The sequence below is a fragment of the Octopus bimaculoides genome, chromosome 1 (genome assembly GCF_001194135.2).
Source record: "Octopus bimaculoides isolate UCB-OBI-ISO-001 chromosome 1, ASM119413v2, whole genome shotgun sequence".
NCBI lineage: Eukaryota > Metazoa > Mollusca > Cephalopoda > Octopoda > Octopodidae > Octopus > Octopus bimaculoides.
In genome coordinates, this window is record NC_068981.1 from 154390216 (window position 1) to 154404047 (window position 13832).

General features: G+C 31.3%; 1 protein-coding gene across 13 annotated transcripts in view; it reads left to right on the top strand.

Moving 5' to 3' along the window:
* Positions 1 to 13832, top strand: part of LOC106868432 (supervillin) — a 269304-nt gene that overhangs the window by 201253 nt on the left and 54219 nt on the right. For all 13 annotated transcript variants that reach the window (XM_052971707.1, XM_052971702.1, XM_052971738.1 and 10 more), the window contains one exon: positions 11298 to 11736. In XM_052971707.1, the coding sequence (XP_052827667.1) occupies positions 11298 to 11736 (439 nt within the window). The remainder of the gene's footprint in view (positions 1 to 11297; positions 11737 to 13832) is intronic.

A 13832-nucleotide genomic window follows, 5' to 3' on the forward strand; every position in this document is an offset into this window, starting at 1 on the left:
TGTGGTTGGGAAGCAACCTTCTAACCACACAGCCTTGCCTGCACACACACACACACACACACACACACACACACATCTGAAGCTATAAATATTTGTCGTATAATGCTGACTTAATTTCTGATTAACTTTATAACCTCTATGGTACTAGCTGAAATCTATTTGTCATTATATTCATATTAATTAGTTTAATTATCCAAGTTTAATTACAGTACCTTTACAAAGAATAAACTATATGCAACTTTCAGATAATCTGGAGATTAATATTTTTGGAATATTGTAGTTAGATTTATTAACATATGCCTATATTAGTAATTAAATTAAGATTATTATTGCAATCTTTGCATAAGATTATTATCGCAACCTTTGCTGTTGGTAAAAATTTAATTAGAACTAATTTTCAACTTGCGTTATATTACTTTAATTTATTAATAATTAAAACATGTTCATGTTTAGTACAGCTTTTTAAAACAAAAAAAATTAAATAAATTGCTTCTCATCTTATGTAATATTCTACTTAATAATATAAAATGTAAATTGACTTTTAAGGATTGTTTATTAAAATGTATTTTAAGTATCTCAACGGTATTATTTCAAACTTCCAGTCCAGGAAAATTACTATTCTACAAATAGTTTTTGAAAAGAGACATATCATTTAACTGCGACTGCTCTTGCATTAAATCTCACTGTCAAAGTTTTCTCCACTGACTGTCCATTTACTGCTTAAATTTCGTTGTTTTAGTCACTTCTTTATCTATATGCTTATGTTTCACTCTCTGAAAGCAGGGTGTAATGTTGGTAGCAGTAGCAGGAAGTTTGCTTTACTTGCCTGACAGTAAACTGTAGGACATTTCATAGTTATGCTATCAGTCATACTACTTAGAAGGAAATAGCTGCCTTTCACAAACTACCATATTTTAAGAGGCTTATTTTTTTTATTCAGTTTCTCTTTGTATAAAAAGGGAACCTGTGGAATTTAGAGGTAAGTTAGACATGGATGTTTATAACTTTTCTTTAATGTTGCATAACTGAATAAAGATAGTACATGTTACTATTGGTATTTATATATGCATACAGTTAAAAAAAAAAAAAACTTTTTAAAATGATATTTGTCAGTTCATCTCATTGATAGCAAACTGTTGATTAATAATATTTATTTTAAATAGTTTGCAGCATATGTACAGTATGTTTCAGTACTATATATTATATTTGTAGGGCATTAACAAAAGAAAACACTTATAAATTGCTTCCCCTCCCCAAATGAAACAAAAAAAAATAGTTGACAATAGCTGAAGGGAAAGTAGTTTATCTTTGATTCAAATATCTGTGGCGTATACACTCTCAGTGGTTGGCTGATTACTTTCAATTTCCAGTATGACTATAGTCCCGCTGCTGATAAATTTATTGTTATAAATCTCATTCAATTAAGTTTTACAAGTTGTATCTTTCTTTTTGTTTTCTTTCTTTTCTTTTTTCGTTTGTTAATTTGAATTGAATTATCATTTTACTTCTCAAGTAAATTAGCAGTCTCTGGTTTTATATGTAATTTTTACAAATCTTAAAATTTGTAAAGCACCGTATCTGTAAATATCCTGTAAAAAGTATATATATTAATTGCTATGGTAGAAAAGAATAAAAATAATTTTCTTGATTTAATATAATGTTTACATTCTTATCAAATTGTGTTCCAAAAATCATGACTGGAGAGTGAATATTTAAAAACATCTACTTGCTTTCGTATTTTAATTTTCATACATATGAAATTAAACTGTCATCTTTTTTCTCATCATCATTACCATCAACACTGTGGTGGTGGTCATCATCATCATCATTATCACGGTGGTGGTGAATATGATGATGCTGATGATATTTGCTTTCCATGTAGACATGTGTGGGACATGCCATTGTGGATTGAGGATTATGTCTTACTCAAAAATGTTTTTAGAATGGCTTCTATTGACTGGATGCCCTTCCTAGTACCAACTGATTTACAGAATGCTGTGAACAGACATCAGTTACAATTCTAAACTTAGACAACTCTTATTATGTTACCATTAGTATTTTTTTTTTTTTGCAAGTGGTTAGAATGACATTGCACACGTGTGTGCACGCATACACACACACACATTTTATTGATAATTCTCATTAGAGTCAGTTAATTAATACTTCGTTCCCTGGGTAATCTACTTAATGATGGCAGTGGCTTTGGTTAAGACAAAGTTGCTAAAGTAAAATAGGTGTGCAAGATCAAGGAGCAGTTGCTTTTACTAACAGTCTCCTCATGGTAGAGTAGATTGTTTTCCTTGTGTGGCATAATACTTCCATGAAACAATAATTGCAATAATATCAACATATTTCTTGTACATTATCCATGAAATGCTTGAAGTATCATGCTTATTCATTTTTCTGTACAGAATTACCAAATGGAAAGTTAAATTTTTCATATTTTTCCTTCATCATATAATGTATAACGGTATGAGAATTAGTAATTATAAAAGGTGTAAGCATGATTGAGTTGTTAAGAAATTTGCTTCCCAACCATGTAGTTGTGGGTTTGGTCCCACTGCAGGACACCTTATGCAGGCTGACCAAAGCCTTGTGAATGGATTTGGTTGATGGGAACTAGGAGAGGTCTATGTGTTTGTTTACATATACTCTGAATATCATAAACTACATGCAGTAAAGCTTTTGTCATTTTTCCTACCAACAAATTGTCTGCTGACATGGGAAATAAAAAATCCTTTATTTGAAAAACAGGTAAGGACAGCCAACTGTCAGGAAGGGTATCCGACTGTATAACAATGCCTCAATTATACATTTGTCTAATTCATGCTAGCATTGAATAAACATATGTGAAAATGAATGAACAAATGAATGAAAAAACAAATGAATGAAAATATCTTTTGCTTTTAAATATATATATATATATATATATATATATATATATATATATATATATATATATATATATATATATATATATACACACATATATGTATGTATATATGTATCGGATAGATAGATAGATATACACACATATGGATAATATTTAATTGATCGAGCCTGGTGCAGCCTCTGGCTCACCAGTCTTCAGTCAAATCGTCCAATCCATGCCAGCATGGAAAGCGGACGTTAAACGATGATGATGATGAAATCTCATTACTCACCTTGCTTTATAAACAATGAAAAATGTCAGCATTATTGTAAGGAGGTGACTTAAGGTTATTTTAATTATTCTTCACAATTCTTTCACCTAGGAATTTTAATTATTTTGCACAATTCTTTCTCCGAGGAATTTTGGTCCTCACAGTGACTGTCATATTTTTAGGGTTCTAAACTCGAGTGTAGGGTATGGATATGGTTAAAGTGTAATAATGTATAGTGTAATGTGCAAAAGGTCTGCCGTTGTCATTTACACACTGTTTCTTCTTGCTATTAACCTGAAACCATCCTGTGAGTTTCTTTGTGTTGTTGTTCTACCATTACTCTGAAATGTTTGTGTCCATTCTGACATAGCAATGCTCTGTCTCCATAGAAAGTGACCTCCTCATGGTAAACAAGAACTATTAATTTATCATTTTGCATTCCAATTCTAAATTTTTCATGTTCAATTTGCTGCTCCATTACACTAATTACTAATAAATAGTGAGTGTAAACTATTTTCTGTATAAATATCTAAAAGCAGATAAATTTCATAATTTAGATCTAGTTATCGTAAGTAACTTTTTCTAAGCATGTAAATTTTTAAAGATACATAAAGAATGTTAAAAAAAAGAGCTATATGTCAATTTATTAAATTGATAAATTAACTAGGATGAGATAATTACAAAATCATATGTTTTGTTTCCTTATTTATCTCTATTCTGAAATGTTGTTACCAATATTTAGACTCGTAGAATGTTTTCCTGATCTTAGAATGTTTAATTCTTTTGAACCAACTTGCCTGAGACTGTCTTTAGTTATCTGATACAAAGCCACCAGTTTTAAACTGTTCATCTGCTTGAGATTGTTTCCTGTAATAGTGGGTATTTATCTTCTGTTATTTATCATTAGCTTTTTATTATTATTTTTTTGTCTGATCAACACCTGCAAAGTGGATCTAAGAAGCAGCCCAAACCACTTGTAGCTTTGTAAACATTTACCTTGACTATTGAAAGTTTCCTATGCAATAAACTGTATTGATTTTTCATATATTACTATAGTAAAGTAAGTTGCATTAAATGGTCATCATCATTATAATTCTCCTTCTCCTCCTCCTCACCACCACCACCTCTTCTACTGTTATTGCCATTCGTGTTTTTCTCTGCTTGCTTGAGTTGAACAGATCTTCTCTGCTCATTTTCACCTATTATTCTATCTCTGAAGCCAGCATGCTGAGATCTGACCTTACCATTTCTTTTCATGTCTTCTTAGACATGTACTCTTTTCATCCTGTGCTCATTGTCCCCTCACATTATGCATTCATGTCAAAAGTCATCAATTATCTTAAAAGCTCATTCACTCTCTTGGTTCTCATATGCTTCACCTTTTAAACTAGTTAACATTCAGTAGACCATTCTTACCTCATTTCCCACTAACCTCTATTTTCCCACATTTAATAGCTATGTCTCATTATCATGCAACATCATGCTTCATACAGTCTGTTATTTGCACTAAAAGAGAAACCTTTTGTTGTCAGTAAAGGCAACTGCTCCTTGATCTTGAACACCTATTTTACTTTAGCAACTTTGTTTTAACTAGAGCCACTTCCATCATTAAGTAGATTACCCAGGGAATGAAGTACTAATTAACTGACTCTAATGAGAATTATCAATTAAATATAAAAAATAAAATCCTCAGATATTATAAAACAGCATCCATTAGATTTCTATATTTCTGAGATGAAGTTTTGTATTTGTCGTTAAAATGCATTATTCTATTATCAATGTCATCTTTTTATTTACACTATCCTTTGGTCAGTACATTCTCTGGACATCTTCAGATTTAAAGTCAAAAGCCAGCAGTCCCTTTTTAAATTACAAGTATCAACCGCCACTCAGTAGAATCAATAACAGATTTGTAAACTGCTTTAAACAGCAGGCAAATCCAACAGCATCAGTGATGATTCTTATAAACAAGAACTTTGCTATCGAATGAATATATTCCTGAGGCACAAATATCTAGCACATTGTTTAATGATTGCATTCATTACAAACATGATTCAAAAGCAAAATTCTAATTCCTTGGTGTCACTTTGTTACTGGTTGGGAAGACACACAGAATCATCTGTGGTTAATAGCTAGCCAAGAAGTGACTGGAATAAAAGTAATTTATTCCTCTCACTTCTTGATTTTATATCAATGTTTGTGGAAGAGTGAAAAAATAACTTGTTAGGATTTAATTTAAAGAACATTAGAAAGTTGTGATCAAAGGGAAAATAACAACATTGTAACTAGTTGAATATATATGTTGAACACATATGGAACAAAACTGAATGTTACATTCTATATGGAATGTGATTTCATTTACAAAGTACCTTAGTAGACACAAAAAAAAGTTATGGTGACAAAATATATCAAATTTATAGTTTGATCTATAGGCATATTTCACCCTTTAATGAAATTTTTGACTTATTTCTATTCATAGAGTATAAAATTGTTGAAAGTCTAATGTTTATTAGATATGTGCATATAAAAAAATGTATAGATAGATATACATTTGGATAATATTTAATTGATCGAGCCTGGTGCAGCCTCTGGCTCACCAGTCTTCAGTCAAATCGTCCAATCCATGCCAGCATGGAAAGCGGACGTTAAACGATGATGATGATAGAACTAGAAAATGATCTGACAGTACACCCATAAAAATACAGTTTAAATAAAGCAAAAACAAAAAAAAAACATCTCCAAATGACTAATATCATTATATAACATATAGTGTAATATGTTGTTTTTATATGTGTTCAGGAATTTTTCAATGTACATTTTCCAACTCTGCAAAGAATGCCCAGTCTTCATGAAGCCGTTTAACCATAATAAGCTTATGTGTGTTGTTCCAGAATCAGTTGATAGAAATAATTACTCTTATGCTTTTGTAGCATAGAAGAATTTATCAATTAGGAGTTGCTCATAAGAGGAAGTATATGGTGTGTTGTTAAATGCAATATCAGTATATGAATCGTCAGTATATGAAAGAAATCTATTTTGTTATAGATCTTGTAGTAAAAACGGTAAGGTTTTGTTTTGGCTATTATTAAATATTAGTGATTTCTTGATTCCTATTATTGATGATGAAAGTTGTTGCAACTGCTAATTAATGTTTCAAAATGCTGCCATGTAATGTTTAGCTATACAGAGTTTAGTGCAATAGTTCAAGTATGTTTCATCCACTTTGCTGTCGGGCTAATGTGGTGTGGCAAAAAATTCATTGGTGATTGCAATGGTGGTGGGCAAAGTGACTTGGCTAGTGTATAGTAGTTTCAAAGCTTTAAAATGTTGTTAACCTTGGAGTTTAGGCAAGAAAAGAAAACCAATTTTATAGTTCTTTTGGTGTTTGCTGAACTTGATTAGTATGAACAATAAGTTTAGTGTTGTGGTGAACTAATAATGTTCTGGAATGTTTTCAGTGTGTTTGTGGTTCCGGGACTGTGTTGTTTGCATTAGAGCACATTGTTAGATTTTGAATTTAAGTTCTTTTGCTTTGTTGCATATGTGATCAAGTGTCATAGTGCACAGTTTAATTATACCTTCTTATTACAATGCAAAGAGCAATCCTTTGAATGGTTCTTTATTTGATGTCATTTGTAGCAAAGATGTGTACTCAAACAAAACTGATAAGCTATCCTCATACTTTCCTTATCTGGGCTATTACTCTTTTACTGAATGACTGAATGAATAAATCTTTATGGGATGTTTCATAAGTTTTGTATTAAGGTTATGTCCTTTGTATATTGTGTGAATGACTTTGAAGTGCAGTGAGGGACACCTAAAATCTTGATATCTTCTGTGTGCAAATGAAAGATACATGTTATAAAGTAACGATGAGTTTAATTGGTGTGACTGTTAATGTATATGCTTTAGTTTTTATTTAGTATAACTGAAATTGGTGTACTGGTATATATAGTATAAAAGGAAAAAATGTGATAAGGAAGTTGTAAGCATGTTGTGTGCACATTTTGAGTTGGGATGCCATGCATATAGAGAATATAAACATTTTTAAAAATTAGACTTAAGGGAGATATTTTATTAAATACTAAACATAATCGCTAAAAGGTAGTTGACTAGGTATCTGTTTATCTTGCCTTTTAGAGATGTTCAAAATATATTTTGATGAATAATTTGTGGGGAATATAATTAACAGTTTTACTAATTTTAACCCTTTAGCATTCAGATTACTCCATCAAATGTATTTCTTAGTTATTCACATTGTCTTGAATTAACCATGCATTGTCTTGTAGCTTTGAGATTTTGATGAAGTGATTGCTGTTTTTTTTTAGAATTACATTGTACGCTAGGTACAAGAGACCAGATTTGGCTAGTTTGAACATATAACAGGTTGAATATTTGGGCTGGATATGGCTGGTTTAAAAGCTAAAGAGTTAACTGTGGTCATAATAGGATATTCTATGTTAACGCTATTTAATAATGCTGAAAAGTTTAGAAGTGGTGTAATATTTATTTGAAGAGGTCAAAATGGTTATGTGAGGAATCTTTATTTTCAAGATGGGATGGAGTGTAGAAGAGTGTCATTAATTTGCAGAAGTTTTCATCTGGTTTACCTAGTTTCTAAAGTATCTCTAATTGACAATGTTCATGGTTTTTGTTGAATATATTTTGTTATATGTGATCAAGTGTCATAGTGTGAAATTTGATTATACATGTCTACAATGATTCTCATGACTTTTGAAGTGTTTTTACTGTATGTATGTTTTTACTATATGTAGTTTTATTATTTCTCTTTATGTAAAAAGAAGGATATTAGTTTAAGTTTTACATGAAAGATGCATATACAACATTTTTATAATTCCACCCTTTTTATGTGGTTTTTGGTGACTGATTTTTATAGAAATTTTTATCTGATTGCTGGATGCAAATCAACTGTAGGTATTTTTTTATGCTACTTATTGTTTTGTATTGTGTTTTACTTATGGTTTTGTAGTGCAGAATAGATATGAAGGATTTTTAACACTTTGTTAATTGTCTGTTATATTTTTGTTCACTGTTAAATATTTTTCGTGTGTCTGCTGTGTATGTGGTATTAGAACATATTGTACAAGATCTTTTCCAGTTACTAGTAGTTTCAGTGGTATGGTTGGTGTCTTGATGTGCATTTTGTTTCTTAGATATTTCTGTAGTTATTTTGTTGGGTAAGCACACTAGTACATAAGTTGGTGGCATGGGTTTTTTTTTTTAAGGTCAGTGGAAGTAGTTTTGGCCTCTTTTTAAATCTAGTTCTTATGAAGCTTTTGTATATTTTACAAGAACTGTCAGTAGGGTAGTTGATGATGTTATGAGTTTTCAATGATTCTTGTGCACAGAATATTAGATAACTAGATATAGCTTTTAATCTCCTTGATGTGTTCTTTATTTCCAAACTTGATTTCTTCATTAATATTTCTAACATTTCATTACTATATTATTGTTATGTCCTAATTACATACACCATATTATTATCTACAGACTTTGCACAACCTGATATATCAACTTGTTAGCCTGACCTTTTCTAACTATATCCTGATTATCTATAGCAGCAAATTACTTGTCTCACCCCACCCAAGCAGCCTAAAATATCATATGCATCATTGTTATAATGCTCCACTGAATCTCTAAGTTCATAGACCATTAAACACATGTTGCAGTTATGTCTGTAAAAGAGAATGCACTCATCACTTCCAAATTGTAATAAAAAAAAAGTTGTTTTTTTCTGTTTTCCCTATTTTTGCTAATCTGTCAACAAAACCTAGCTATCAAATCTAGTCATACTAGTTACTCAATTTGTTTGCAATTCAATCTTCAATCTCTCAAATAAATCTATCAGTTACTCCTCCCTTTTTCTATCTTAGTAATATTCCACATTCTCTGACAACAGACAAGCCATTGCTTTCAAACATCCTTCATATGATATCTTTCAAACATTTCAAAACATGTGTTTAGAAAACAAAAAGTAACAGACCTCTAATGAAGCAGGTGTAGACATGGTTATGTGGTTACAAAGTTTACTTCTCAACCTCATGCTTTCAGGTTCCATCTTAGTGTTTGGTACCCTGGTCTTCTACAATAGCCTTGAGCTGACATGCATGTGAGTCAAATTTGGTTGACAGAAATTGTATTGAATCCTGTTTTGTGTGTATAAAAATATGTGTGTATGTGTGTGTGGATATTTGTCTTCTATCTCTTCAGATGAGACCTTATAAGCAACAAGCATATTTATGCCTCCTTATGTTGCATAACTTGGTAGTTGCATCAGTTTTGATGTATGAAGACAGTAGAATCAAAAAATATCTTACTTGACAAACAAGTGTTGGCAACAGGAAGGGCTTCTGGCTAAAAAATGATGATGGTAGTGGCAGTAGTACTGCTACTGCTACCATTGTGGCTGCTGCTATCATAGTTATAAATTTGTACAACATGAAACAATTTTCTATCCTTGATAGCTACTGATATAGCTTTGCAAAACAAGTTCACTGTCATCTTTTACACAAATGGTTCTTAGGAAGATGATTTCTTATATAAATTAATGATGAATTTATGTTTAAAGCAGTTTTTTTTTTTTATGCTGTTGTGTTACCTTTCTTATATAAATTAATGATGAATTTATGTTTAAAGCAGTTTTTTTTTTAATGCTGTTGTGTTACATTTTTATATCAGTTGAGGTCTTTCAGTAGCTATTAACTTTAAAATTAAGCTTATATTCTTGTTTGAATTTATATTAAATATGAACTAAGATAGAAGAATATCAAAATAGCTGATACTTCCAAACCATTTCTCTTTGATTTCTTTTTTTTGTGTATCAACATACATGCATATTTAGCATAAATGAAATCAATAGAAAATCTTTCTGTTGGGCTTATGGATAATTCTTTTAAGTGCTTTTATTGTTAAACTTTACTGTCAATAATTTAGTATTAATCATACTTAGTGATATACTAGAAAGGACTGTCTTTATCTCTTTTTTTTTTTTTTAGTTTATTGTATGAAAATTTCAACAAAAGTGAGATAAATCAATATTGTTTATATAAAAATTAACTAAAGCTTGTTACATTCTTTTAGACCTTGAAAAATATATTATTAATTGGCAGTAGACATTTTTAAAGCACAGTACTATCACAAACATGATGTTATTATAGTTTAAATATATCTTGTATGTAAGAAAAGAGCAGATAAAAGTTTCATGTTAAATAGACACTCCAACTGATATGCAAACAATGCAACTATAAGAGTTAGAGTACAACTGATAATATTAATATGAGGATATATAACTTAGAACATTAAGTGTGTTAGCTATTTTGATATTTATGACAGTATGAGAAGCCATTATCCAAGGACATAAAATACTGTCTGATCTTTCACCGTAAGAAGTAAATAAGTTCTGTTATTCAAGTCACCTAAACTTTGATTGGAGAACTACAAACAGCAAAACTGGCAAGTGATTAAGTGCTTAAGGAACTACTGGCTTTACAGAAGCAAAAGAAATTTTAGTCTTTCTTCCTCCAAAATAAGTTTGGCTATGTGATGCAAGTTCTTATTATAAGTGTTATGAAGTTTAAGCGTAATGAAATGTTGGCATTAAGTGTAATAAAGAACAAGTTGAGCAGTGAAACAGTGAACCATCAGCAATTGGAAATGATCTTTTAGATCAGAATGTAAGGAAATACTGTATTTTAACATGTATAAGGAACCCTTTTTTGTCAAAAATTAGGTTAAAAAAATATGAGAGTTTCTTATACATGGATAGAATTATAATCCCTTATGAAACTTTTTTTTCCAAATTTTAAGCCCAAAAATTAGGGGGTTCCTTACACATGAGGGTTCCTTATACATGTTAAAATACGGTACACTGTTTTGTAGATCCAACTGAATCATGCCATTATAAGTTACACATTTGAAACAAATAATACTATGTTAAGTTATATATCATACAGATTGCCATGATCTATTCAAGAATCAGTATTCATTGTTATTGCTTTTAATATTCTTGTTTAAAAGTATTTTAAGGCTGTTTAAAATATTTTCTTTTGTTTACAGATACAAAAAATAAACTTATAAATATATATTCTTTTTGTAAATGTTTAATATATTTATTTTTATTGCTTTCTCTTTCAGAAATTCTCAGAATGGCTGATATCGAAAATACACAAACAGTTGATTCAAATAAACAATTTAATAAAGAAGTATTGATCAAAAGCAGTATAGAAACAGAAAATATAAGTGTCTTAAAGTCAAAAGAAATAAAGTATCAGGAGACACATAAAAAACTTAATACTGACTCTGGAAGTGTTCAAACAACATCAGTCACAAGTACAAAAATGAAAGAACAACGAAGTATACTTATAAAAGACCAGAATGGAGATCAGCCTCGAGGAATTTTGAAGAAAGACAGTAGCTTTGATTATAAAACAGAAGATATTAAGCCAAATTTAGACAGTTCAGATAAAGAAAACTCAACACCAGTTCTTAAAAAACAACCAATGTCAACTAAAGTAGTATCTAGATCTTTATCTTATGAAGAATCAAAAGCAAATGAAAACCAGTCTTTAGAATGGTAAGAGATGATTATTATTAATAGTAATAACATTGTGGAAATATTAATCACTAACCTTGTTAAAATTTTAGAAATGAAAACATTTATTTACCTGTATATTTTTTATTAACCAGTGGAGTGACAGGATTTGTAGCTTAACAGTCTTTAGTTATGTCACTTTACATTCTGAGTTCAAATCTTTCTAAGGTTTGCTTGTGCCTTTCAACCATCAGAGGATGAAAGTATAAATAACAATTAATAATAATAATAATAATAATAATAATAATAATAATAATATTAACTAGCTGGACCCTTGAAAAATTCACAGAAAATATTTTAAAAAATGTAAGCATCTGTAAATTGTGTGCTGGTGCCATGGTAAAAACCAATAACTATAAAAGCCAACCAAAATATCTCAGTTACACAAACATAAACAGAATTACTATTTAGCCTTAAAATACATTGTATGTATTCAAAGAACCTTCTTGGTTTAGTGATATCGGAAGTTCTTCTGAAGCACCGCCCTTTAGTTGAAGAAATCGAACCTGGACTTATTTCCTGTAAGCATGGTGCTTATTCTATCAGTCTTTTCTGCCGAACAGCTAAGTTATGGGGATGCAAACACACCAACATTGGTTGTCAAACAGTAGTGGTGGTGGAACAAACACACACACACACACATAAAAATATTATATATATATATATGTATATATGATGGGCTTCTTTCAGTTTCCATCTACCAAATTCACTCACAAGGCTTTGGTCGGCCTGAGGCTATAGTAGAAGACATTTTATAAAGTATAGAGTTGAATTTCATGTAGCCACCTGTTGGCAACTTTTCTTCCCTGCCCATTTTGTAGTGGGTGTTACCCACTTTTCTGGGCTCTTTTCACAGCTATACCCTGTTCAAAATTTGCATTAGTTTTTTTGTATGAAAAAAGGTAGGGAGGGGGGTTTGTTTGTAGTTTGTTGAGAAAATGTTAAACATGCCTGAAAAAAACATTGTCTTTCCCCCCAACTAAAAGACAGGAAGAACTATGAAAGAAAGCGAATAAGTACTGGGGGTGGGGGAAAGAAGAGAGAAATAACAGTCGATCATTCTAGAACTCCCAGAATAAAAACGTAAACACCTGAAAGACTTTCCCTCTATTCGTTACTAAATGTCTTTCCTTCTTCTTCATTGTTAAAAGTAAAGAAGCTAGAAAAGATCAATTGTATTTCAGTCTAATTGTCATTGTAAATGACTGAGGCTTTCCTTTCTCTGTCTCTATCACTTCACTCCTTTTCTCTATGGTTAAAAGAGTGAAGGTGCGTGGCTCAGTGGTTAGGGGTATTCAGCCCATGATCGTAAAGTCATGAGTATGATTCCCAGCGGCGCACTGTGCAAGGTACTCTACTTCACCTTGCTGCAGTCCACTCAGCTGGCAAAAATGTTGTAGCTGTAATTCAAAGGGACCAGCCTTGTCACATTCTGTGTGAGGCTGAATCTCCCTGAGAACTGCCTTATGGTATGCATGTCTGTGGAGTACTCAACCACTTGCACATTAATTTTATGAGCAGACTGTTCATTGATCAGATAAACAGGAACCTTGTTGTTGTAACTGATGGAGTGCCATTTTTAGAAAAGAGTGAAAGAAAAAGAGATGTTCCATATCGTATGGCAAAAATGTCATGTTTTTAGAATAAGCAGATGAAATAATTGCTATTCCGTCATGCATTTGCCCTCGATTCACACTCAGTTTGATAACAACAGCCTGCACATTGATGTTTATCTGGGCGCTTGGCCTCCAGATCTGCGAGACCCAGAAATGTTGCTGTTAGGACCGGATTAACTCCCATAATGAGCCTAATGACTAAAAAGATTTTCCTGCCCCTATATAAGATCATTTTTCATTTTCTTCCAACCACTTGAAGGTTTATCTTGCTCCAGTCCACTCAGCTGGTCAAAATGAGTTGTAGCTGTAATTCAAAGGGGCCAGCCTTGTCATATTCTGTGTGAGGCTGAATCTCCCTGAGATTCAAGTAAATCGACCCCAGGACTTATTCTTTGGAAGCCTAGTACTTATTCTATCGGTCTCTTTTGCTGAACCGCTAAGTTACGGGGACGTAAACTGCCA